The sequence below is a fragment of the Sebastes fasciatus genome, chromosome 18, assembly GCF_043250625.1.
Source record: "Sebastes fasciatus isolate fSebFas1 chromosome 18, fSebFas1.pri, whole genome shotgun sequence".
Taxonomy (NCBI): Eukaryota; Metazoa; Chordata; class Actinopteri; order Perciformes; family Sebastidae; genus Sebastes; species Sebastes fasciatus.
Window position 1 is genome coordinate 29070357 of NC_133812.1, and position 24521 is coordinate 29094877.

General features: G+C 35.3%; 3 protein-coding genes across 6 annotated transcripts in view; 1 reads left to right on the forward strand and 2 right to left on the reverse strand.

The window, feature by feature from the left end:
• LOC141756702 (protein CEBPZOS-like) overlaps positions 1–16504 on the forward strand; it is a 48481-nt gene extending 31977 nt beyond the window's left edge. Inside the window, exons 1-5 of one of the 4 annotated variants that reach the window (XM_074616700.1) lie at positions 10913–11072; positions 12527–12644; positions 12770–12814; positions 15889–15973; positions 16113–16504. In XM_074616700.1, the coding sequence (XP_074472801.1) occupies positions 12527–12644; positions 12770–12814; positions 15889–15971 (246 nt within the window). In that variant the 5' untranslated portion in view covers positions 10913–11072 and the 3' untranslated portion in view covers positions 15972–15973; positions 16113–16504. Of the gene's footprint in view, positions 1–10912; positions 11089–12526; positions 12645–12769; positions 12815–15888 lie in introns of those variants that run through there. The other 3 variants (XM_074616696.1, XM_074616699.1, XM_074616698.1) reach the window with 3 other exon arrangements.
• LOC141756697 (hepatocyte nuclear factor 3-beta-like) lies at positions 359–5229 on the reverse strand. Its single transcript, XM_074616685.1, has 2 exons — positions 4729–5229; positions 359–1783 (listed from the first exon to the last, which is right to left on the reverse strand). Exons 1-2 carry the CDS (start codon positions 4807–4809, stop codon positions 485–487), a joined length of 1380 nt encoding a protein of 459 aa, XP_074472786.1. The 5' UTR covers positions 4810–5229; the 3' UTR covers positions 359–484.
• cebpz (CCAAT enhancer binding protein zeta) lies at positions 15708–24128 on the reverse strand. Its single transcript, XM_074616680.1, has 17 exons — positions 23865–24128; positions 21531–23029; positions 21207–21438; positions 20954–21110; positions 20397–20485; positions 20054–20107; positions 19814–19916; positions 19574–19633; positions 19384–19450; positions 19149–19261; positions 18584–18644; positions 18119–18315; positions 17871–17903; positions 17392–17481; positions 17160–17227; positions 16789–16870; positions 15708–16177 (listed from the first exon to the last, which is right to left on the reverse strand). The coding sequence occupies exons 1-17, from the start codon at positions 24081–24083 to the stop codon at positions 16014–16016; spliced, it is 3288 nt and encodes a 1095-aa protein (XP_074472781.1). The 5' UTR covers positions 24084–24128; the 3' UTR covers positions 15708–16013.
• Between the last annotated feature and the right edge of the window lie 393 nt (positions 24129–24521).

The following is a 24521-nucleotide window of genomic DNA, read 5'->3' on the forward strand; positions in this document are numbered from 1 at the left end:
ACATGTACAGACCTAAAGATGCATCTGGTGGAGCTGCAATGTTGCATTCAAACAAAAAATGACTGTCTTGTTTAAAAAAATTTTTATTTACTTATATTTATTTATTTTATTTAATAATTCAATTAATTTAATTTATATATTTCATTTTGATAATATTTTAAATTTATTTAAAATGCAGACGTTTTATGATAAATTAAATAAAACATAAAAGACTGTTTTCAAGATTTTTTTATTTATTTATTTATTTATTTACTTATATTTATTTAATTTATATTCATTTAATTTAATATTTCAATATATTTAATTTTGATAATTTATTTAAAATGCAAACCTTTTACAATAAATTAAATAAAACATAAAAGACTGTTTTCATATAAAGATTTTTATATCTGTTGCACATACAAACACACAAATGACTGATGTAAAATCCTGCAGGCCTTCAACAAAACATTTACACGTTCTTCTTTTAACTGTAAACTGTGTCTCAGGAGTTCATGATGGGCCTGCTGGAGTACACGCCCCGGTAGTAGCCGGTGTCGGTGTGAGTGTGACCGGGATCCAGGCCGGTCTTCACCGGGCAGCCGTAGGCTCCGTAGACCGGCTGCTGCTCCACCAGTCTGTGCTGCTGCTCCGCCAGTCTGTGCTGCTGCTCCGCCAGTCTGTGCTGCTGCTGCGGATCGGACATCAGGTTGTTGATGGAGAACGGGTGGTTGAAGGAGTAGTGGTGCGGGTTCAGGTGCGCGGCCTCGTGCAGCAGCAGCGGGTGGTGATGGGAGAACAGGTGCTGCGTGTGCGCGTGCGGGGAGGGCACGCGCACGGGGTCGCCCAGGTGCACCGGGCTGCAGGGCTGCAGGTGCACCGGTTTGAGGTCGCTCCGGTGCACCAGGTCGTGCACGAGGTCGCTCCGGTGCACAAGGTCGTGCACGAGGTCGCCCCGGTGCACTAGGTCGTGCACCAGGTCTCCCCGGTGCAGCAGGTCGCTCCGGTGCACCGGTTTGAGGTCTCCCCGGTGCACCGGTTTCGCCTCGGAGGCCTGCGGTGAGTTGGAGGATGAGTGCGTGGAGTGCGGTGAGTCTGACCGGGTGCTGCTGGTGCTCACCGATCCGCCCTCCGAGCCAGACTTCCCCGGTGCTGCAGCCTCCTTCTCACCTGCACCGGGGCTTTTCCCCGCCGCAGCCGCCGCAGCCGCCGTCTTGAACCTCTTCTGTCTCCGCAGGTAGCAGCCGTTCTCGAACATGTTCCCGGAGTCCGGGTGCAGAGCCCAGAAGGACCCCTTGCCCGGTTTGTCCGGTAACCGGGGCACCTTGATGAAGCAGTCGTTGAAGGAGAGCGAGTGCCGGATGGAGTTCTGCCAGCGCTGCTGGTTCTGCCGGTAGAACGGGAACAGGTCGGTGATCCACTGGTAGATCTCGTTGAGGGTCAGCATCTTGCAGCCGGACTGCTGGATGGCCATGGTGATCAGGGAGATGTAAGAGTACGGTGGCTTGGCGTGCGTGTAGCTCCTCCGGTACGGTTTGGGTTCTCTGGACCGGAGCCCGCAGGCCTGCCCGTACACCACCGGGCTCAGCACCGGGAGGCTCCCGTAGGGCGGCGGGCTGATGGAGCTCATCCCGGCCCCGGTCTGCACCTGCAGCATCCCGGACCCGGGGCTCTGAGACACCCCGCCGGGCATCGACGGGTTCACGTAATGCGCGTTCATGTGGCCGGTGCCGGTCATGCCAGGCGCGCTCATGTAGCTGTTCATGGACAGACCGGAGTTCATGTTTCCAGCTGCAGAGTAACACTGAAACACAGAGAACCACGTTATTAAAACGGACTATAATGAGGATTTAATTAATTTATATAAATTAATAGTAACTTGTATTTATTTTATTTATTTTATTTATTTTATTTATTTTATTTATTTTATTTATTTTATTTATTTTTTTATTTTAATTTTTTATTTTAATTTTTTAACAGGCATAATTTTATTTAAATAAACAAACAAGGGCACAAATCAATAGACCAATAAAACACCATAAATTAGAGAATTAAAAATTGGTCTAAAAATGTCTTTAGGCCTTTAGCACTCATGTAGCTGTTCATGGACAGACAGGAGTTCATGTTTCCCGCTGCAGAGTAACACTGAAACACAGAGAACCACGTTATTAAAACGGACTATTAATGAGGGTTTAAATAATTTATATTAATTCATAGTAACTTGTATTAATTCATATTAATTTATTATTTATATATATTATTTGTTATTTTTATTATAATTTTTTTAACTGGCTTAATTTTATTTAAATAAAAATAATAAATAAATATTATAAAATAATAATAAATAATAATAAAAAACAAGGTCAATTAACCAATAAAACATAAATTAGAGAATAAAACAATTAATTTGATTAATTGTTTGGTCTAAAAATGTCTGAAAATTGTGCCATACTTTCTTTAAACCCAAATATTATTTGTTTTGTCCAACTAACAGTCTAAAGATATTCAGTTTTTATTATAGCACAAACAATTCAGGTCATTTTAGCAGCTGGCTCATTAGGTAATGTTTTGTATTTCTGTTTAAATAATGACTTTAATGATTAATCATAAATAGTATTAATAGTATAGTAGGCCTTTAGCGGTCGACTAACCGATGAATCGTTGCAGCTCTGTTACTGTGAACACGCTTTTTAATTACAACCTGTCTGTCTTACAGTTTAACTCACCTCATTAGTCCATATCTATAAGTGTATACGCAAACATCAGTGAGTTTTTAATAACTTTATCACTCTAATTAATGAAGCTAATCATTTTTTAATTGATGGCACATTTGGACTCTTTTGGATCGGCCTGATCATCACCACAGGAGCCACACATAATATATCTGCTTGTTGATCACATAATAAACTTATAGCTTACATAAGGATCTATATAGTTTCATATTTTTCCCATAAAGGCTTCCTTGTGTCACCTTACACCTCCAACATCCACTGTCATCAGTTAGCCCTATTATTATTATATTACATATTAATATATTAATAACGGGTAGAGGATTTTAGGAGTATGATCTGAAGTTTATTTAAATGAGCATTTATTTAAGGAGATTATTTTGACAATAACAATGTCTGTTGTTGTTGTTGTTGTTGTTTTTGTTTGTTTTTCTCCTTGTTGTAGGTTTGTTATGTTTTGGTATATAAGCCTGTGGCTTCTTGACCTCTCCGGCCCCTTTTTAATTTTCTTTATGAAGACTTATGTGTGTGCAAATAAAATAAATTACAATAAATAAATAACAATAATGATAAATAAATAAATAGAACTTTTTCCCTATAATTACTTTATAATAGACTAAATTACATATTTCTCTTCAGGAAACTTCCTAGGAAATAATTGGGAAAATACGGACCTGTAATCTTTGAATTGAAGATATTTGGTATTATTAAATTATTATTATTATAATTGTTGTTATTATTATTTGTAATCATTATTTTTAGTTGATATTATTATTATTATTATTATTATTAGGCTATTATTAATGACAAATACATACATTTTATTATAAAGATTTTCTTTATTTTTTTCAGTATTTTCTCAGTCTTTACTCTCCATTTCATAATCTTTACAGATTACACTTTTCATATATAGCTATCGGTGCTGTAACCTACCAAAAGACAAAATAATCTTTAATTTAATCCTTACAAATGTAAGATATAGTGAAATTTCCCTTTTATTAACTTGTTTACAGAACAAATCAAGTCTCTATTTATGGATATCTGTTGCACTGATATCAGAAAGATTACCTCAAGAATAATAAATATTTTTTTGAAAGTCTCTTTATTGTGGACGTTATTTCTCATTTTACCTCAAAATTCACATCGAATATATATATTCATAAACTGCTAAATCTAATCCCTCATTTTAATGCGTTGCAGAAGTAGAATCAATTATAAGAAATAATTAAATTAGAAATGATGTAAACTATTGCAATAAGACCAATACTGACAACGAATAGGTGTCTTTTAATTGCAAAATATAGATGTCATATACAAATATAGATTTGTCAACCCCCTATAGTATTAATTAAGACGTGTATCTCTATTTATAATCTATTAAATCTGGGTCGATAATATGCATATACGCTTAAATGCAAACTTTATTTAAAGGTTTGATTTTTGTTTAGTTTATTCTGAATAATTTCTCATTTTACCTCAAAATTCACATCGAAAATGCAAAATCTAATCTCTCATTTTAATGCACTGCAGAAGTTGAATAAATTATAAAAAATAATTAAATTAGAAATTATGTAAACTATAGCAATAAGACCAATACTGACAACGAATAGGTGTCTTTTAATTGCAAAATATAGATTATAGATAATATTATAGATATAGACAAGATTATTTTTTTGTCAACCCCCTATAGAGTTAATTTAAATGTGTATCTCTATTTATAATCTATTTATAATCCCATTTGGACTAATATCTCTCTCTCTCTCTCTATATATATATATATATATATATATATAAAATGCAAAATCTAATCCCTCATTTTAATGCACTGCAGAAATAGATATATGTACTATATATATTACATTATAGATATAGACAATATTATTTTATCAACCTCCTCAAATGTTAATTTAGACGTGTATCTCTATTAATAATCTATTTATAATCCCAGTTGGACTGATATATCTGGGTCTATAATCAGCGGCTCTCCGCTCGGATTGTCCCCGGTGTAAGGTGCACCGACCTCGGTCTCTCCGTAGTAGCCGCTGCCGCTGCTGCTCCAGTCCGCGTGCTCGTGTCCCTCCATCTTAACGGCGCTCAGCATCGTGCACGCTCCAGCTCTGATTCATCCAAACGGCTCCAACAGGTAAACAGGTGAACCGAGAGGTGTAGCCGGTACCGGTATCGGTACCGGTCCGGTAGACTCCTGGCTGCTGCTGCTGCTGTTAGACTCCTGGTTGCTGGCTCTACCGGAGCAGAGCGACCGTGTGTGTGACCGGAGACCGGAGAGGAGACCGGGTTCTGCTCGATGAGAGACTGACTCTGACACCTGCAGCTCGAGCTGCTGCTGGAGACCAGCGACCAATCAGAGGTCTCCTCTCCAGCCAGCCCTCCTCGAGCTCAAACATCCTCATTTACATATCCTGTCATCAACACCTCTCAGGACATGACGTCATTACCTGCAATGTGACGTCACTCAGGTAACTTCACACTGTTATCACGTTACACCCAAAGTAACTAAGTACTTTTACTCAAGTCTACTGTTGAGTACTATTTAGAGGAAGGCTACTTGTACTCGAGTATTTCTGTTATATTACTTTATATTTTCATTACATTACTCAGAGGGTAAAATATACTACTTTTTACTGCACTACTTTTATTTTAAAGCTTTAGTTACTTGATTCAGAGTAATAATACTCCTGAAACCTTAATTGTGAAACTGGACAAAAAACCTTTTGGAGAAAGCAGTATTTTGGCGAAATGATTGTTAAAAAATTATAAGTTATTAGACAAAAAAGTAGTATTTTTTATTTTTTTTATTTTGTTTTTGTAACTTCACACTTTTATCACGTTACACCCAAAGTAACTAAGTACTTTTACTCAAGTCTACTGTTCAGTACTATTTAGAGGAAGGCTACTTGTAATCGAGTATTTCTATGTTCTGTTACTTTATATTTTCATTACATTACTTAGAGGGTAAATTATTGTACTTTTTACTGCACTACTTTTATTTTGAAGCTTTAGTTACTTGATTCAGATTAATAATACAAAATACAATCAACTAATAAAGTATGATGTGTTATTAAAGATTAAGCTAAACCTTTATTGGTCTCTATAGTGGTAAATTCACACAAAGCTCCAGTACTATATAAATAATTAAAAGCTCCTCCTTTACCTGCTGCGACATTAAGAGGAGACACTACAGGTGAAATATAATAATACAACATTTTAACTAATAGATATCACCATGAAACGTCCCCAGTTGATTACTGACATTAAGACAATTATTTTTTTGTATTGGAAGTTTTCTGAAATTTTACATTATCTTATTAAATATGTGCTAATTTGCATAAATTTCCAGAACATAAATCTGAACATTTGGATAAAGCTAGGTTCAAAATTCTTGTTTCATTTTCTTGACATATTAGAGTCAAAAGTTTTTACAGAGGGGATTTTGGATATCTCTTTTTATCACTCCATAAATCAGAAAATACTGTCAACAGCCATTAAAAAAAAACATGTTTTTAGGAATAAAATGTTGTAAAAATCAGGTTATGAATCATAAATGTAAAAAAATTAAAAAATTTTTTTTAACTTTCATACATTTTGACCCTGTGAATAGGGTAAAACATTTTAATTAATAGATATCACCATGAAACTTCTCCAGTTAATTACTGACATTAAGACAATTACTTTTTGTATTACAAATTTTCTGAAATGTTATGTTTAAATATGCAAATGAGGCGTTATCTAATGCTAACTTTTGGTGAATTTAGGAGAAATCTACATACGCAAATAGACAAAGTAGTAAAATAAACATCTAAATGTGTATTTTGGATTTCCACTAGTCTGAAAGAAGAGGACGTGTTATGGAGGCAAAATAGCCCAAAATCTCAAAATTGATCAGTGCGTTACAAAATGTTTTTGCTTGTAGTGTCACATCTTAATGTGATAAATGCATCAATAATTATAATCCAATAATATATAATGTATATTATTCCTGTAATATGCCATTCTGTATAATGAGTACTTTTACTTTTGGTACTTAAAGTATATATTAATGCTAATACTTTTGTACTTTTACTTAAAGTTTGAATGCAGGACTTTTACTTGGAACAAAGTATTTTTACACTGCAGTATTGAGTACTTCTACTTCCATCACTAACAATAACTATTGTATAGCGAGAGCTCGTTACAGACTGTCTGATTTCATGAAGATCTTAAGGTTTATAACTTTTTTGACTTTGTAAATCAAACCGTCTCACCCGACGTTCCATTTAGTCTGATTTAGTTTCTGTTCTGGAGTTTAGCAATCACATAATTCAGTATATTGTCTCTTTATTTTTTACTTTTTCAGTGAACCTACTTTCCTTTAACATTCCTTGTCGGTCTTTACTGCAGTTAGATTTCCTGCTTTTCCTGGAAAGTACTGCATTTTGTAAAATTATTATTTAGTTCATGTAGATCTCTTTCTTTTATGATTGCGGTGATCTGAATGAACTTAAACTCATGAAAAATGGACAAAAATCAGCCCCAAAACTGAGATGTCTTATGTTTTATTTGTGTTCTGTTCTACAGGAGTTAACAGGCAGAGTGGAGACTGCCTGTGGGATCTTCCTCCTCTTCCTCCTCCTCCTCTTCGGCTGCAGGGTTTACTGTTTGTGGTCTGACGGAGTGCATATTTACCTGGTGATGAATCTGAAAGAGGACAGGACAGACGGTACACACAGAGCCGAGGTGAAGGAACAAGAGAAGTCGGACCACCGTGCTCTGTGCACACACACAACCTGTCCTCCCTGTGTGGACGTCAAACAAACCCCAAATATTTTCACCTTTTGTGTCCAGTGTTGCTCACTAAGACTGTCAGGAAGAGGGCTGAAATATCTACACGAGGTGATCTACTAGTGCAAAAGTCTAGCTCTTTTAAGATATGCTCGTACATTAACACAAGTTACTGATTAAAAAACAACCGCAGGAATGTTTCTGTTGATATTTCACTTTAAAAACAATAGTTTCAAATAGATTTTACCCCCAAAAAATACACAAAACATGAAGCCTTCCACATTTACACATAAGCAGAGGTGGAGGAAGTATTCAGATCCTTTACTTAAGTAGAAGTACTAATACCACACTGTAAAAGTCCTGCATTGAGGGGTCGACTAGGGGTCGCGAGGTCTTCTTGATTTTAACGGGTGTTTGACAACTTTTAACAAAAAAAAAATACAATTGTCCTTTATCTCAGCATTTCATTTATTTCTGTGAAGAAATCTAAATTAAATTGTTATTTTAAAAGTTTGGAATATTATTTAAAATATAAACTTAAAAATTAGAAAAGTATGCAAATAACCAAAGACGTAATAGAACAATGGCATCAGGGAGAAGAAAACAAAAGAAATGAAGCCTATTTAATATGTATGATTGTTTAAAATAAAAAAAAACATATTATAGACAGAGAATTGTATTAAAAGTTCCTAAAAATGTCAGAAAAACTCTGATGTGATATTCACAGGAAATAAATCTGCTCAAAATTCATCCAAATTGCTCGTTTTGCACAAACGTCCTGCAGTTATTGTGTTCACTATTTGTGTTAATTACAGTTTATCAGCTGCTCTGATAACTCTAGTGCAAAAGTCTAGCTCTTTTAAAATAAGCTTGTACATTAATACAAGTTACTGATTAAAAAACAACCACAGGAATGTTTCTGTTGATAGTCCACTTTAAAAACGACAGTTTGAAATAGATTCCCCCCAAAAAATACACAAAACTTGAAGACTTCCACATTTACAAATAACCAGAGGTGGAAGAAGTATTCAGATCGCAATTCATTTGCGATTAATCCTGATTAACTATTGACGATCATTCGATTAATCGTGATTAAGTATTTTAATCGATTGACATCTCTACTTGGTTCACATGGCTTTCTCTCCTGGCTGCTGAGGCTCATGGGAACTGTAGTGTTCCAACATACCAAGCAAACATTCATAACTAACCGTCATACACTAATAATCCAACAGTATTGTTATACTTTCCAGACATGTCGTGTGTTTGTGTTGAGAAACTTTGAAGTTATCTTTAAAAACAGATTCTTCCTCCACCAAACTTCAGCCTGCAAACTGATGAGTTTTAGTTCAGACTCGTGCAGCTGCTGAGAGTCCAGAGGGACCAGCAGAGACCTGCAGAGACCTGCAGCTCTGAGTCCATTCACACATAGACTGTATAATCTCACCTGCAGCAGGTGTGCACTCACCTGAGAGAATACTGAGTCTACATGAAGGAAATTAGATTTACAAACACCCACAAATTGGTGGTTTCTGTCAGAAAACCAAAGAAACAGCAGCTCATTCAATTGCATTTCATTTGCATGTTTCATGAGTTAATTCAATTAGTATGACCACCTTTCACCATATAATATAATATATCTTATATCCCATCCTACAGTATACTATACTATTTTATGTTATACTGTTTATGACTTTATCTGCTATATTATATTTCTATATTAATACAAACAAACATTATGGTGTCATCTTATCAATCATTATATTTTATACTGCTGTATGGCTGGGAAAGATGATGATACATATTGCACACTATACAATCTACAGAAATAAGCTTTACCATGTGGTTATTTCATGTAGACTATTTATTTATTGAATTACCAGAAAACATGCTCTATTGTGATAAATATCTTTATCAAGATATGAAATGACCTACAGAATATCGTGGTAGAAGAGTTTGGCCATATCACCCTATTCTGTTATACGCTGTTTAATAATAGATTATACCTTGCTTTCACTCTTTCCTTGTAATTTTAATTAATTACTCTTGTGTAGTTTCTATTTTTACTTATATTCTTATTTTGGTTTAACATATCTAGAATTATTATTATTATTATTATTTTACTTTTCTCTATTTTACACACTGACTTATGTTCTTGTGCTGCTGCAACTCTTGAATTCCAATAAATCAATAAAGGCTAATATCTTAATTTAATGATTTGATTTTGATTCTTTCTCGTGATTTTTAAGGGTTGTTACTTAGTGAAGATCTTTTTCTTCTTACTGACCAACGATCCTCCTCAATCTGCATCTTTTCTCTCAGTTTTTGTTGATAAAAACAAGTTTAATTGAACTTTCTTCTCCTCTGAAACCTAAAGGGGAATATGTGTTGCTGCTCATTGTGACCACACTGACACCTACTGGTGAGCTCCTGCTACTACTACATCTTTATTTTTAGTGACATAAAATAATTATTACATACTGGTATATTATTATAATATAAACATATATGTCTTTTTTATCACCACAGAGAATGAAACTAAATATGTCTTTAAGCAGAAGAGCAAAAAGCACTAAGCCTTTCATATGGCAAAATAATTGAATTTATTTAATGGTAAATTATTTATTACCTGAGTATGTGATAGCTAAAAATGTAATTATTAATTATGTATTTATAATTTTTTATAATTTATTTATTTATTCATATCTCACCCTGATTTCTTTCAAAAGTTGTAGTAGCCTTTCGTGTGGCAAAATAATTGAATTTATTTAATGGTAAATTATTTATTACCTGAGTATGTGATAGCTAAAAAAAAAAAAATATATTAATTATTATTGTCATTTTTTTCTTTTCCCTATTACTTCACTTACTATATTTATTTATTTATTTATTTATTTATATCTCACCCTGATTCCTTTCACTAGTTGTAGTAGTTGTGTAAGAGCTATTTATTTATTGTTGTTAATATTTAGTTGATGTTTTACTAATAATAAGTAGTATTGTTTGATTTATTATTTTAGATTTTTTTATATAGTATTGTGTTTTGCTAATTATTTGTTTAGTTTCATTATTTTTCTTGTTCAGTATATCTAGTTTTTCTAAGTGCTTTATTATTTATTTATTTGTTGTAGTTGTATTACAGTTATTGTTATTGTTATTATTAATATCAATATTGTTGCTATTATTATTATTATTATTATTGCTGTTGCTGTTTTATTATTTGTATTGTTTAGTACATCTATTTTTTATTTTTTTTTACTTCACTCACTCACTTTATTTATGTATTTATTTATATGTTGTAGTTGTATTACAGTTATTATTATCCTTATCCTTATTATTATTATTATTAATATTATTATTGCTGTTTTATTATTTTTATTGTCATTTTAAATCCTTCAGTTAAAGAGTAAAACTCGCTACCGGATGTTTGTACCAACCGAGCTTCCGTACACCGGAAGTAGCGCTCAGTTGTGCAACACATGCAGCACAAGGACGTCTCAAACATTTCACCTGATTTTAACAACATTCACTGTTTTACTTTACTCCTGAAGACTCGATCAGCTGGTTTTCACCACCGAGAATCTGAAGGTGAGTTTATTTAAGAGTAAGACTAAAACATGAAGTTAAAGAGTGAATTCAGGTTGATTCACCTTTAAGACTTTAACTGTGTTAGCTAGCAGTTATCTTCAGGTTGATCAGGTGTGCACTAAAACGATGATGTAAAATGTATAAGAGTTGTGTTAATTCATTGCTTGATGTTACTTTATCGACCTTATCAAGAGGAGGAGTTTCTGCATGTTATTAGATTTGATATGTAGTTAATTTACTTGAGCAACAGCACAGACGTTTTGCAGTAAAATGTCATTTGGGTTAACCCTAACCCTAACTCAGTATAAGGGAATGATTTATTTTCTTTTTATTCCATCCATAAGTAACAAAATGACAGAATCTATGACTGTTTTGGTCATGTGTTTAAACCACTATCTGTAATAAAACATGTATCAGATGGGTGACCCTGGGACAAAATCTTATCAATTGCGGGTCAGTGGTATAATCTGTGTCAGTTTATGTTTGCCATCCACTAGGAGACTGGAAATACTGAAGTTTGACACCCTCTCACATCTGAAGACAATGTGTCCTAAAGGTCCCGTATTGTAAAAAGTGAGATTTGTATGTCTTTTATATTATAAAGCAGGTTTAAGTGCTTTATAAATACTGTTAAAGTATCAAAACGCTCAATATACGGAGAAACACACACTGCCCGTATTCAGAAATTGTGCGTTTGAAACAAGCCGTCAGGATTTCTGTCCATTTGTGATGTCACAAATATACAATATTTAGACCATTACACGGTTTTAAACGTAAATATTTTAAATGTGTCCCAGTTTATTTCCTGTTGTATGTGAATAACATCAGATGACAGGAAGTAAACATGGACCCAAACTGTTACCTAGCAACGCAATTCTGCTGTAATTCCATTGAAATGCACTAAAACAGAGCGTTTCAGACAGAGCGTTTCAGACAGAGAGTGAATACAGGTATATTCAGACAGACAGTACATGGAAAATAGTCTGGTTTTTTTCAACATTACAGCATGTAAATGCTCTAATAGAAACACAAAATACAAGTATGAACCTGAAAATGAGCACGATATGGGACCTTTAATAACAGAAACATTTATTTTTATAACGTCTTTGTGAAAATGATCTCTGACTCTCAGATACTATGGTACCTGTGGATTATGCAAAGTAACAGGGACACTTTTTCTGGACTTTGTTAAACTTAAAAATGAAAATTTAAATGGTAAATTCACCTACATAATGTTAGCGTGAAGGTAGAAACGGATATATATTTAAACCTAGACAAATGAAAACAACACTGTCTACAGGAATAGATACCACTGAATTTTTGTATTGTAGTAATTTGGGTGAACTGACGCCTTAAATTAAAAGACCACTCTGGTGTTTTGATGTTCACTTTGATTACACAAACAAGGTTAGGTCTCAAAATAAAGTAGTTTGTATGTGTTGATGTCTCCTCAGATGCCTCCCAAACCTCTGGAGCCTCTGGCCAAGAGACTCATGAAGGGAGTGATCGCTGTGGAGCTGCTGGGCGTCTTTGGGGCGTACGGTCTCTTTCACATGATGAACACCAGTCAAGGTATCAGACATCGATTATTTAATCGTAGTATTTTACTGACACGAGCTGAAGAACACTTAGATCTGTGTTGAGTGACTTTACATCTTCAAAGAAATAATATCCTGTTTTATTTCCACCACCTGCAGATTTCAGAAACACGATGAACAGACGGTTTCCATCAGTTCTAGAAGGTAAGAAGATATTTATTATTTATGATGGATGGATGTGGATTGTATCAGGACTGGATTAAATTTACGATTATACGGTGTTGTTGTTGATGTTTTACATTTAATGACATTTAATGTAATATTCTATACTATGACATTTTTTATGACATTTCTCGACATAATATATTAGGACTTTTTTATGATTTTTTTCAACATAATGTACTATGACTTTTTTAATGTCTTTTTTCGACATAATATGCTATGACTTTTTTTTTTTACTTTTTCGACATACTATACTATTTCAACATAATATACTATGATTTTTTTATGACTTTTTTCGACATACTATACTATGACTTTTTTTAATTACTTTTTTTCGACATAATATATTATGACTTTTTTTAATTACTTTTTTCGACATAATATACTATGACTTTTTTTAATGACTTTTTTTCGACATCATATGCTGACTTTTTTTAATGACTTTTTTCGCGAAATATGCTATGACTTTTTTTAATTACTTTTTTCGTCATAATATGCTATGATTTTTTTTAATTACTTTTTTTCGACATAATATATTATGACTTTTCGTAATTACTTTTTTCGATATAATATACTATGACTTTTTTTAATTACTTTTTTCGACATAATATATTATTACTTTTTTTAATTACTTTTTTCGATATAATATACTATGACTTTTTTTAATTACTTTTTTCGCGAAATATGCTATGGCTTTTTTTTGACTTTTTTCGACATAATATATGACTTAATTACCTTTTTTCGACATAATATGCTGACTTTTTTTAATTACTTTTTTCGCGAAATATGCTATGACTTTTTTTGACTTTTTTCGACATAATATATTATGACTTTTTTAATTTTTTTCGACATAATATACTATGACTTTTTTTAATTACTTTTTTCGATATAATATACTATGACTTTTTTTAATTACTTTTTTCGACATAATATATTATGACTTTTTTTAATTACTTTTTTCGATATAATATACTATGACTTTTTTTAATTACTTTTTTCGACATAATATATTATGACTTTTTTTAATTACTTTTTTCGACATAATATACTATGACTTTTTTTAATTACTTTTTTCGCGAAATATGCTATGACTTTTTTTGACTTTTTTCGACATAATATATTATGACTTTTTTAATTACTTTTTTTCGACATAATATACTATGACTTTTTTAATTACTTTTTTCGATATAATATACTATGACTTTTTTTAATTACTTTTTTCGACATAATATATTATGACTTTTTTTAATTACTTTTTTCGATATAATATACTATGACTTTTTTTAATTACTTTTTTCGCGAAATATGCTATGACTTTTTTTTGACTTTTTTCGACCTAATATATGACTTTTTTCGACATAATATGCTATGACTTTTTTAATTACTTTTTTTCGACATAATATATTATGACTTTTTTTAATTACTTTTTTTCGACATAATATGCTGACTTTTTTCGCGAAATATGCTATGACTTTTTTTAATTACTTTTTTTCGACATAATATGCTGACTTTTTTCAATTACATTTTTCGCGAAATATGCTATGACTTTTTTTAAACTTTTTTAATTACTTTTTTTCGACATAATATACTATGACTTTTTTTAATTACTTTTTTCGATATAATATACTATGACTTTTTTTAATTACTTTTTTCGGCATAATATATTGACTTTTTTTAATTACTTTTTTCGACATATGCTGATTTTTTTTTTTTACTTTTTTTCGACATAATATATTATGACTTTTTTAATTACTTTTTTCGACATAATATATTATGACTTTTTTTAATTACTTTTTTCGACATAATATATTATGACTTTTTTTAATTACTTTTTTCGACATAATATATTATGACTTTTAATTACTTTTTTCGACATAATATGCTATGACTTTTTTAATTACTTTTTTTCGACATATATTATGACTTTTTCGACATAATATATTATGACTTTAATTACTTTTTTTCGACATAATATATTATGACTTTTTTTAATTACTTTTTTCGACATAATATATTATGACTTTTTTTTATGACATAATATACTATGACTTTTTTCAATGACTTTTTTTCGACATAATATGCTGACTTTTTTCGCAAAATATGCTATGACTTTTTTTAATTACTTTTTTTCGACATAATATGCTGACTTTTTTTAATTACTTTTTTCGACATAATATACTATGACTTTTTTTAATTACTTTTTTCGACATAATATATTATGACTTTCTTAATTACTTTTTTCGACATAATATATAACGACTTTTTTTAATTACTTTTTTCGATATAATATATTATGACTTTCTTAATTACTTTTTTCGACATAATATATAACGACTTTTTTTAATTACTTTTTTCGACATAATATATTATGACTTTTTTTAATTACTTTTTTCGATATAATATACTATGACTTTTTTTAATTACTTTTTTCGATATAATATACTATGACTTTTTTTAATTACTTTTTTCGACATAATATATCATGACTTTTTTTAATGAGTTTTTTCGGCATAATATGCTATGACTTTTAATTTTTTTCGACATAATATGCTGACTTTTTTCAATTACTTTTTTCGCGAAATATGCTATGACTTTTTTTTTGACTTTTTTTCGACATAATCTATGACTTTTTTCGACACATGCTGACTTTTTTTGCGAAATATGCTATGACTTTTTTCGACATAATATATTATGACTTTTTTAAATTACTTTTTTCGACATAATATATTATGACTTTTTTAAATTACTTTTTTCGACATAATATATTATGACTTTTTTTTTTTACTTTTTTCGACATAATATATGACATTTTTCAAACTTTGATAAGCGTGCCAAAACAGGGAGCCGGCTGCATAGATGGAAAAAAGACAAAATAACCATTTAAATGTTTAATTGATCAAAAATGATAATACGAGCACATTTTTCTGCCGTTTACATAATTACTTGTATAAACATAACCATAAACTGCATCAGAAAATGTGAATAACTTTAATCTTCGTTGAAGTACATGTACAGGGGCAATATGAACCAAAGTCTGTTTGTCTGTTTCCTCCCAGTTTACTACCAGTCCAACGAGTGGGCGGGGGTCCAAGGCATCCGAGAGAGAGACCATGAAGCCTGGTCGGCCAAACAGGATTGAAGGTGTCAGTCAGTTTAAAAATCCACAAACACACGGCGGCTGCTACTTCTTCCTCTTCTTGTTCCCAAGTGTCTTGTTGCCTCCTGCCCTGGGTCGACCGAACGTCTTCTTCTTGTTGAACATGGTCTTCTTTCTGCGCAGCGTCTTCACGTCGCGGCCTTGGATCCAGTCGTCGCGATGCGCCTCCCACTTCAACTGCTTCAGGCCTGTGGGGACGAATGGAAGTGTTACAAAAGGCTAACATTTGAATCACTTCCCACTAAAGTAATAATGGTTGCTTATTCCAGTATTTGTGGAAATGGTCATAACATTTTATTCTCCATCCCTGTTGTAGAGATTTTGGGAAATAGATTACAGCAAGAACTACAAGAAAGAGGGACATGTTGAAGACGATTTCTCTTTAACTGAAGTTTTTTGGAGAGCTGTTAGACACTTTATATAAATGATTCTGTTGACTGTTGTTGTCTAACTGATCTGTTTCTCTCTGTGGAGAAGTTAATAAACCGACTGGTATCCAGCAAACTGAATAAAAACCTTGTCTTTTCTTAACATGATGCTCCGAGCTTAAAGATTCATACTAGGGAACTGTTGTATACTTTCAAAATCTAATTTTCTTATTACTTCATTTCAGCAAAATGTGAAAATAACAAATTTCCTTAAGCCACATCTTAGAATTTAGCGTTTTTATACACAACAATTTCAATTAATAGTTGTAAGGATGATCCTCCAATTCATCCACAGTTCAATCTATGAGAAGGTAATTTTAAGATCAGAACCTTTATCATCTTATAAAGAAAAGACGACTCGGGCGTCCTACCTGCTTTGTCGGTGTTGGCCATCGCGTTAATTCCGATGTTGTCAAACTTGGAACCGGAATTCTCGTCCAACATGGAGCCGAACTGAAATCAGAGTAAAGTATGTCATGAGAAAAAAAAATCAGTCGGTCGAAAACATTCATAAAAAAAGTTATAGGATGTCGAAAAAAGTCATAAAAAAAAGTCATAGTAAAGTATGTTGAAAAAATTCATAGTATAGCAACAGTAAAATATTAAGATAAAGAAGATAACATTGTCTTTCCTGGTTTCATCAAAGCTTCATTTAGATTTTTATCAGAAGAATTTAAACTCGGTGCAGAAGTTCAGATTTGAAGTTGAGCTATTCAAATTTATAAAAACAAAATCTTCTCACCTCTTCAGCAGAAGCAAACATTTTCGCATCTTTCTTTCCTTTCTTCATCTTCTTCCCCGGTTTCACACCTGTGAGACGGAGAACAAACAATAAACCAACTAAATAAACTTCATCGTTTCACTAACTCAGCAGCAGAAATCAACAGTCACACTAAAATATGAAGTTAAAACATTTAGACGACTTCATTATAACGCTGGTAAAACATGACTTATTAAGAATAAGTTAAACCAACCTGAAGATCCAGAGAAGACGAGCTCCTCGGAGGATTTCCTTTTCCCCTTCTTGGTACGAGGAGTGATATCTGGAACTTTCATCTCATCATCTGAAGAAAAACACATTTTATCTAATTATTAAAGTTTAGTTCATAATCTTCTGTGACAGGAGGTGATATGACACATTTTGTCTTACAGAATATCTCCATTTATTTACTATAATTCTTATGTTACTCTTTTTATATGTACTATATGATATTCATAGTGTAGGAATACTCTGTTAGAACGTAAAAATCTAATTCTTTTACTTAAGTAAAAGTACTGTCATCAAAATATACTTAAAGGGTGGGTCCATTATTTTGCGTTTCTAAATTGTACTGAAGTGCAGTACTTGAGAAAGTACTTAGTTACTGAACATTCTGTTTAAAGGCCCACTTTGTGACGATATTAGATAAAGTACTTGATGTATATTTGATCTGTTTGTTGTAGTACTCACCACCGGATGCAGCGTCGTCGTCCTCCAGCTCCGGAACTGAAACGAAAAAAAAACAAAGATGAAGATGTTTGATTTAGTATTCAGGTCAGAGACGCGTTCTGTAACTGTGTGATGAAACAGATCAAATCATCCCACATACTGACGGACAACCTGGACTAAAAGCATGAACAAGAACATGCATGAATATGAACTAAACTATCATCTCAACTTCAGTAAATATACAACATGATGATAAACAAGTTGTTGCCTACCTTCTTCATCGTCTTCATCTCCACCTCCTCCGTCAGGATCCATGAACGTCCCTCCTTCCTCCTCCAGCTCGTCTCCGAAGTCTTCCTCGTCCATGCTGCCCAGAGACATCTCCTCGTCGTCCAGGTCGTCCATGTCCGAGTCGTCCGAGTCCGAGTCCTCCGCGGCTTTCTTTCCTTTTACTTTACTCTTCACATTACTGACGAACAAAGAGGGAGAACATGTTGCTGAAATTAATCAATCAATACGGAATATTGAACATATAAACGGACCACGGTGAAACAAAGATGGTCTGTAAACTGCTAGTCGAGGCTGATGTTTGTTTTCTTCCAGAAAAGGTTCACATGATGAGGCGTGACGAATGATAATATCCAATCAAGAAGCGAACGTGGGCGTCTGTGTAATGGTTTCTGTCCGTCCAGACTAAAACACCCCGTTAATAAATAATAAATGTGAGAGCTGCTCACCCTGCAAAGTCCAGATCCTGTTGTTCCATCTCAGTGAAGTACGAGTCTCCCTCACAGGAATCTGTTCAAACACAAAGTCAGATCCCGTCATGAAGTCACAGAAACACCTAAATATTTATAACGAGTTAAAACTGGATTAAATCAGTTACACAAGAGGTTTATAACAGACGTTTAACGACACAAACGTCTGTTAAGATATCATATTATTCAGCTTAAAACAAACCAAAATACTAGTTTTAGTAAATTAATTATTTTCAAATATGCAAGTACATTTTTTTAAATTATTGAATTAATTAATTAATATATATTTATTATTATTACCATTTATTAATTTTATTCATACATTTTTTTTAAATGTAAATTTTTTATTTAATACTTTTTATTTATTTATTTACATTTTTTATGTTATTATTATTATTACCTTTTTTTCTCTCCTTTGTTTTTGAATAGTTTGTTCTTCTACTTACAGATATTATCTGTTATATGTACATATTATTGTATTTGTTGTGGTTTATGTTGTAGTCTTTTTTTTCTTAAGGAAACTTCACCGTTCGTCTCGACTCACCGAGCAGTTTCTCAAACTCCTCGTCGTCCACGTCCTCCACGCTCTCGTTATCGCCGTCTTTTCGCTGCCGGCGATTCTGAAGCTGCTTCTCCTGTTGACGCTTCTTAAAGAAGCTGTCGAATAAAAAAAAGTTTCATAATAGTGTCGTTGTGTTTGTGTGAAGACAAAGAAATAACGACTGAAATAAAAAATACATTTTGTCAATAATTTCTCTATAAAATCGTTTCAAACTCACCGATGGAAGAAGATTTCCTCGACGGGGATCTGACTCTCTTCTTTAGACAGAAACTCTTCACAGTTCACTGACAAGGAAAAAGGAAAAAGTTCACTTCACTGATGTAAAAACTCAATAAAAACAAAAACTAGGTGTTGATGAAATATGTGATCAGACAACAATCAATCAATTTCTTTCAAGAGAAACTCACCTGGTATCGAGTGAAGACGTAATCTCTGTTTGGGCATCAGCGCTGCAGCGTCCGTGTTTTCTAACAATTAAATATTAAAGCAGAAATTAAGATTTTTCTACATTTTAATTATTCTGCAGCTGCACATTATACACACTGTAAATACTGTCTGTTTTAATCTGACTTGTTTGTGTTTTCCACCTCAGATGCAGCACAAACACACTCAGATTAAACTAATAAAATAAAGAGTGTGTTTATTACGTTTTCCTTTCAGCTGTTTTGGGTTTCTGAAGACGAAACGGTCCAAGAACCTGATGAGGGTGAAGTCCTGCAGCGGGTCACCGGAGTACTGGATGGAGCCTCCCTGAGGACACAACACACAATAACACCATTATAAAGGATTTAAAGGTTTTATAGAGGAAACATTCACCCTAAAAAAAACACCAGAGAGGAAGAGAAAAGATTTAAATAATGTCACACTTCAAGTATTAAAGGTTTTACCTGCAGGATGGTTTTTGCAAACAGCGACACGGACGGGTGAAAGTGAACGGCGAGCTGCAGAGACACAAACAGAGGAAACGTTCAAGAGAAGGAAAGTTTAGAAGTTTAAATGTTTAGATGTGTCACAAAACTTTTATTAAAAAAGTTTAATTCTTGCTGACAGATTCACAAACTAAACTATTTATTATGATCAAGAGGACATTTCTATTTGTTCTATTTATATACAATGTCTTATTAGAATAAAAGTTTCATTGACGAGTCGACACCTTTGTGTTCATTGTGATTAGTCTGTCTGTCTGTCTGTCTGTCTGTCTGTCTGTCTGTCAGTTAGTTAGTTTCTCACCCTCTGCAGCTCCCATAGAGTCGTGTGGTCGGCGCCGCAGAATAAGGGGTTTCTGTGCAGCGGGTTGTAGTTCTGCTCTCTCTTCCCTCCTGGAAGCAAACAGGAAGGAAACAACTAACAATCAACAACAACAACAACATGGAACATGGCGACGTAGTTTATCTGCTATTATATATAAATATTCTTTATCTACTATTTAAAATGTAGAGATCTTAAAGGAAACTACACCCAAACTGTGACTGAGAATAATTATTAACTTTTACCATGAAACTGGTATTTATGCAGAATCTGATTTCTTTTCCACAAAAGTTTTCATCAGATTTATCTTAATATTTTCAAGATTAGCCAAAACTGTAATAAATAACAGCGGAGATACGAACTTTAAGAATGTTGTTTGGCTCTTGGAAAGATTTAAATCTTGATTTTACAGAAAGGAAATACTGCTGTTATCATTTTAAAATCATCTTTTCCATCCAGGTCTGTTCTCTAACAGAGCTGCGTCTGAACAAACAACACAAACACACATAAAGGTTGAATATTGATCATTAATGTCTCACCTTCCAGGTTCTGGTGATGTACCCATGATGCAGCGGGCTTTGCCTGCTCTGTCACTACACTCGCTCCGTCCTCCAGTTTGTCGGCGTCCACAAAGCGCTCCTCTTCATCATCATCGTTCTCTTCAGCGAGGTCTTTGAACTCCTCCTCCTCCCCGTCCTGAGTGAACACAACAGGAAGTTAAATAAATCATCACAGAGTCTTGATTAATGAGTTGTGATGAGTCATTGATGGCGCCGCGGTCGACCGTCTCACCTCGCCCTCCTGCAGCAGGATCTTGAGGCCCGGTTTGGCCTTCATGACCTCCGACACCAGGAAGAGCGCCCCGCAGGCGAAGCTGGCGTTCTGCTCGGCGCTGACCTGCAGCAGTCGCTTCACGAAGGCTTTGACCCGCCGCAGCATGATGTCGGCCTTCAGAGACTTGTAGAGCAGGTTGAGGAACATGCTCTGTCTGGAGGACGACGACAGCCCGCTGTCCAGCAGCTTCCTGAGAAGAAGAAGAAGAATCTTGCTGTTAAACTTCATGACTAGATGACGACTCCTCAGACGGGAGAACAGGTGACAGGTGAGGTTGTTTACCTGTACAGAGCCACGTAGTATCGGTCAGAGACGCTCTGCTGTGAGTCCATCACCTGGAAGAGCAGCATGAGCGCCTGCACCGCCGTGTTGAACTTCACCAGATGAACCACTTTGAACAGCGTGTCCAGCTGCTCCTTCACCTTCTCGTCTCCGACGCCGGCGTACGGATACGCCCTGTTCACGCCCGACAGCAGCACACTCAGCATCTTCGACTCGATGTCCTTCTTCTTGACGCAGGCGCGGAAGAACGAGAAGTAGATGGTGATGAGTTTGGCGGCGAGATCGGCCTCGTCGTGGCTCAGCATCACCTGGCTGAGGAAGCAGACGGCGTAGTACTGCGCCTTGGCGCTGATGTTGGGCCGGAACATGAGGTGCTCCACCTCGCAGCACACCACCACCTTCATGTTGGGGTGTTTGTGCAGCAGCGACTCCAGCAGGTACGACGCTTTGGCCGCCGTCTTGTACTCGGGGTCTCCCAGCTTGTTGACCACCTGGATGAGCAGCGCCCTCTCCTGCTCCGGGCGGCTGCACAGCATCTCGTGGGCGGTGGCCAGCGCCTTCGCCTTGGTGGCGGCCACCGTGTCGTGAGCCACCGTGTCCAGAGCCGCCACGAACTCGGCCACGTGGTGCTTCAGGTGGTGCTCGAAGTACCAGAGGATGAGGCGGCGGTCGCGGGCGTCGCGGTTGCCGCTGGCCTTCTCCTCCAGCTGGTCGAACGGGTGCTGGGCGAAGGCGCGGAGCTTCCTGTTCTCCGGCAGCAGGTTGGACAGCAGCAGCTCCCGCAGCGTGTCCAGCGCCATCAGACCCATCCGCCGGCTGCCCTTCTTCTTCACCATGGACACCAGGTTCTCCACGTGCTCCAGCGTGTGTACCGGAGCGTCCTGGATCAGGACCGTCATGGCCGCCATCCTGTCAGCCAGCACGCCGGAGGAGACGACCGTCTTCATCCAGTTGGAGTTGGCTCCTTTCTGCAGGTTCTTCTTGCTCTTGTAGAGCGCCACGTCGGCCTCAAACAGCTGCTGGGCGAGCGCCTTGTACTGGTTCACCAGCGAGGAATCCTGCGACGTCGACGAGCCCTCGGCGGCGTATTCCAGGTCGAACCACTTCCCGCCGGGTTTGACCAGCAGCACCGACCTCTGCTGGAACTCAAACACGTTCACGTTCTGTTTCTTTTTCCCGCCGTCTTTGGTCTTCTTGGCCTTCGGTTTGTCCTCCACTTCCTGCTTGTTGTTAACTTTCTGCGGGGCGTTGGCGTTGGATGTTTGCTCCTCTGATGCTTTCTTTGCTTTGGTCTTTTTACTTTCCTTCTCGCCGCCGCTCACTGCGGCGTCGCCCTCGGGCTCGTCCGGAATGGACTGCAGTCCGGCGAACGCCCGGATGCCCAGTTTGGCGATGAACTTCTCGAGCTCGCCCTCCTCCAGGTCGTCTATCGCTCCTTTCTTTCCTCCGTCGACGAGCTCGTTGGTGTCGTTCAGGGCGGCGAGCTGGATGTACTCGGCCTGGAGACGCCAAGAGAAGAAGAAAAAAATGTCGTCATAAACACGTAACATCTGTAATTCATCTACGAGAACAAAGCGATACTTACGGCCAATAAGAAACCAGAGTTTCAATACCGACGCCAAAACAATACTTTAGTTTTTATACCTGATTTTCGGGGCGTTACAGTTTTGATTCTAAATCGATTGAAATTAACTTCAGATTTCAAACATCGAACTAAAAAAATATTCACATTTAAGAAGCTGCAATCAGAGAATTTAGACTCTTCTTATGAAATTACTCAAACTGATTAATTAATTATCAAAATAGTTGATAACTAATCAATCAATCGTTGCAGCTTTACTGTATTAATTGTTAATATTGTACAGTACATACAATCCTCTACACATATATACACATATGTACAGACAAAGTAAAATAACAATAGAAACCTAAAACAACATATAAAGGGGGGTCGAAATCAAATCTAAATAAAAGGCTATTTCATATATTTGATCTAAACTGGATCATAAAACAATTAGTTATCAATTCCCAGTGTCTCTTCTTGACCTCGATATAATAGATATATTTGGCATTTATTTTTGCAAAATAGTTGCCAATTAATTCTCTGTGAATAGACTAACTGATTTATTGTTTCAGCTGTACTTTTATAAACTGCTTGGTAGTTTAATTTATAGCAAAACATCACATTTCATGCAAAAATCTGAATCTGTAAAGTAACTAAAGCTGTCAAATAAATGTAGTGAAGTAAAAAGTACAATATTTCCCTCTGAGCTGTATTAAAGGAGAATAAAGAGGCATGAAATAGAATATATATATATATATTATATGACTCACCCGAGTTCCTCCCAGCCTCAACACCTCGTCCAGACTGAACTCTTCTTCTTCTCTCTTCCCTCCTTCTTCACCTCCATCAGCTTCTTCACCTCCATCATCTACCTGATCCTCCTCTTCCTCTCCTCCGCTGTTGTCAGCCTCCATGTCTCTGTCTTCGGTCTGTAAAGTCTCTTTAAAACTCGCTCTAGGCTTCCTGCGCTGCTTGTTTTTCGCCGCCATGCTTGCTACAGCATGAGGAGACCGTGACCCGGAACCGGAAGGAGAGATGTCACAGCAGCGTTTCCGTTACGTCACTTAGAAAAACGGAAAAATATTTCAGTAATTTCTCGTAAGTTACGTTTTTAATAATAATTAAATGACAACAGAAAAATGTACATGAAATAATACTGTCGTTTTATTTATTTTTTTAATGCAAAATTATACCACTTCCTGCTGTTGATCAAGGAGCCAATCAGAATGTTTTCTACCAACTACGTCACCACCGTTCGTCCAATCAGAGAGGCCGTCGGCCCTTCAGGGTGTCAAGTTACCAATCTGATACAGGAAATACAGTAAAACTCAAAACTGTCTTTCAAAATAAGATAATAAATGCTTCTGAAGGGGAGACAGTTTATCTTGTAGCTGAAAAGAAAAATTGTAGTATTACTACATAGTTTA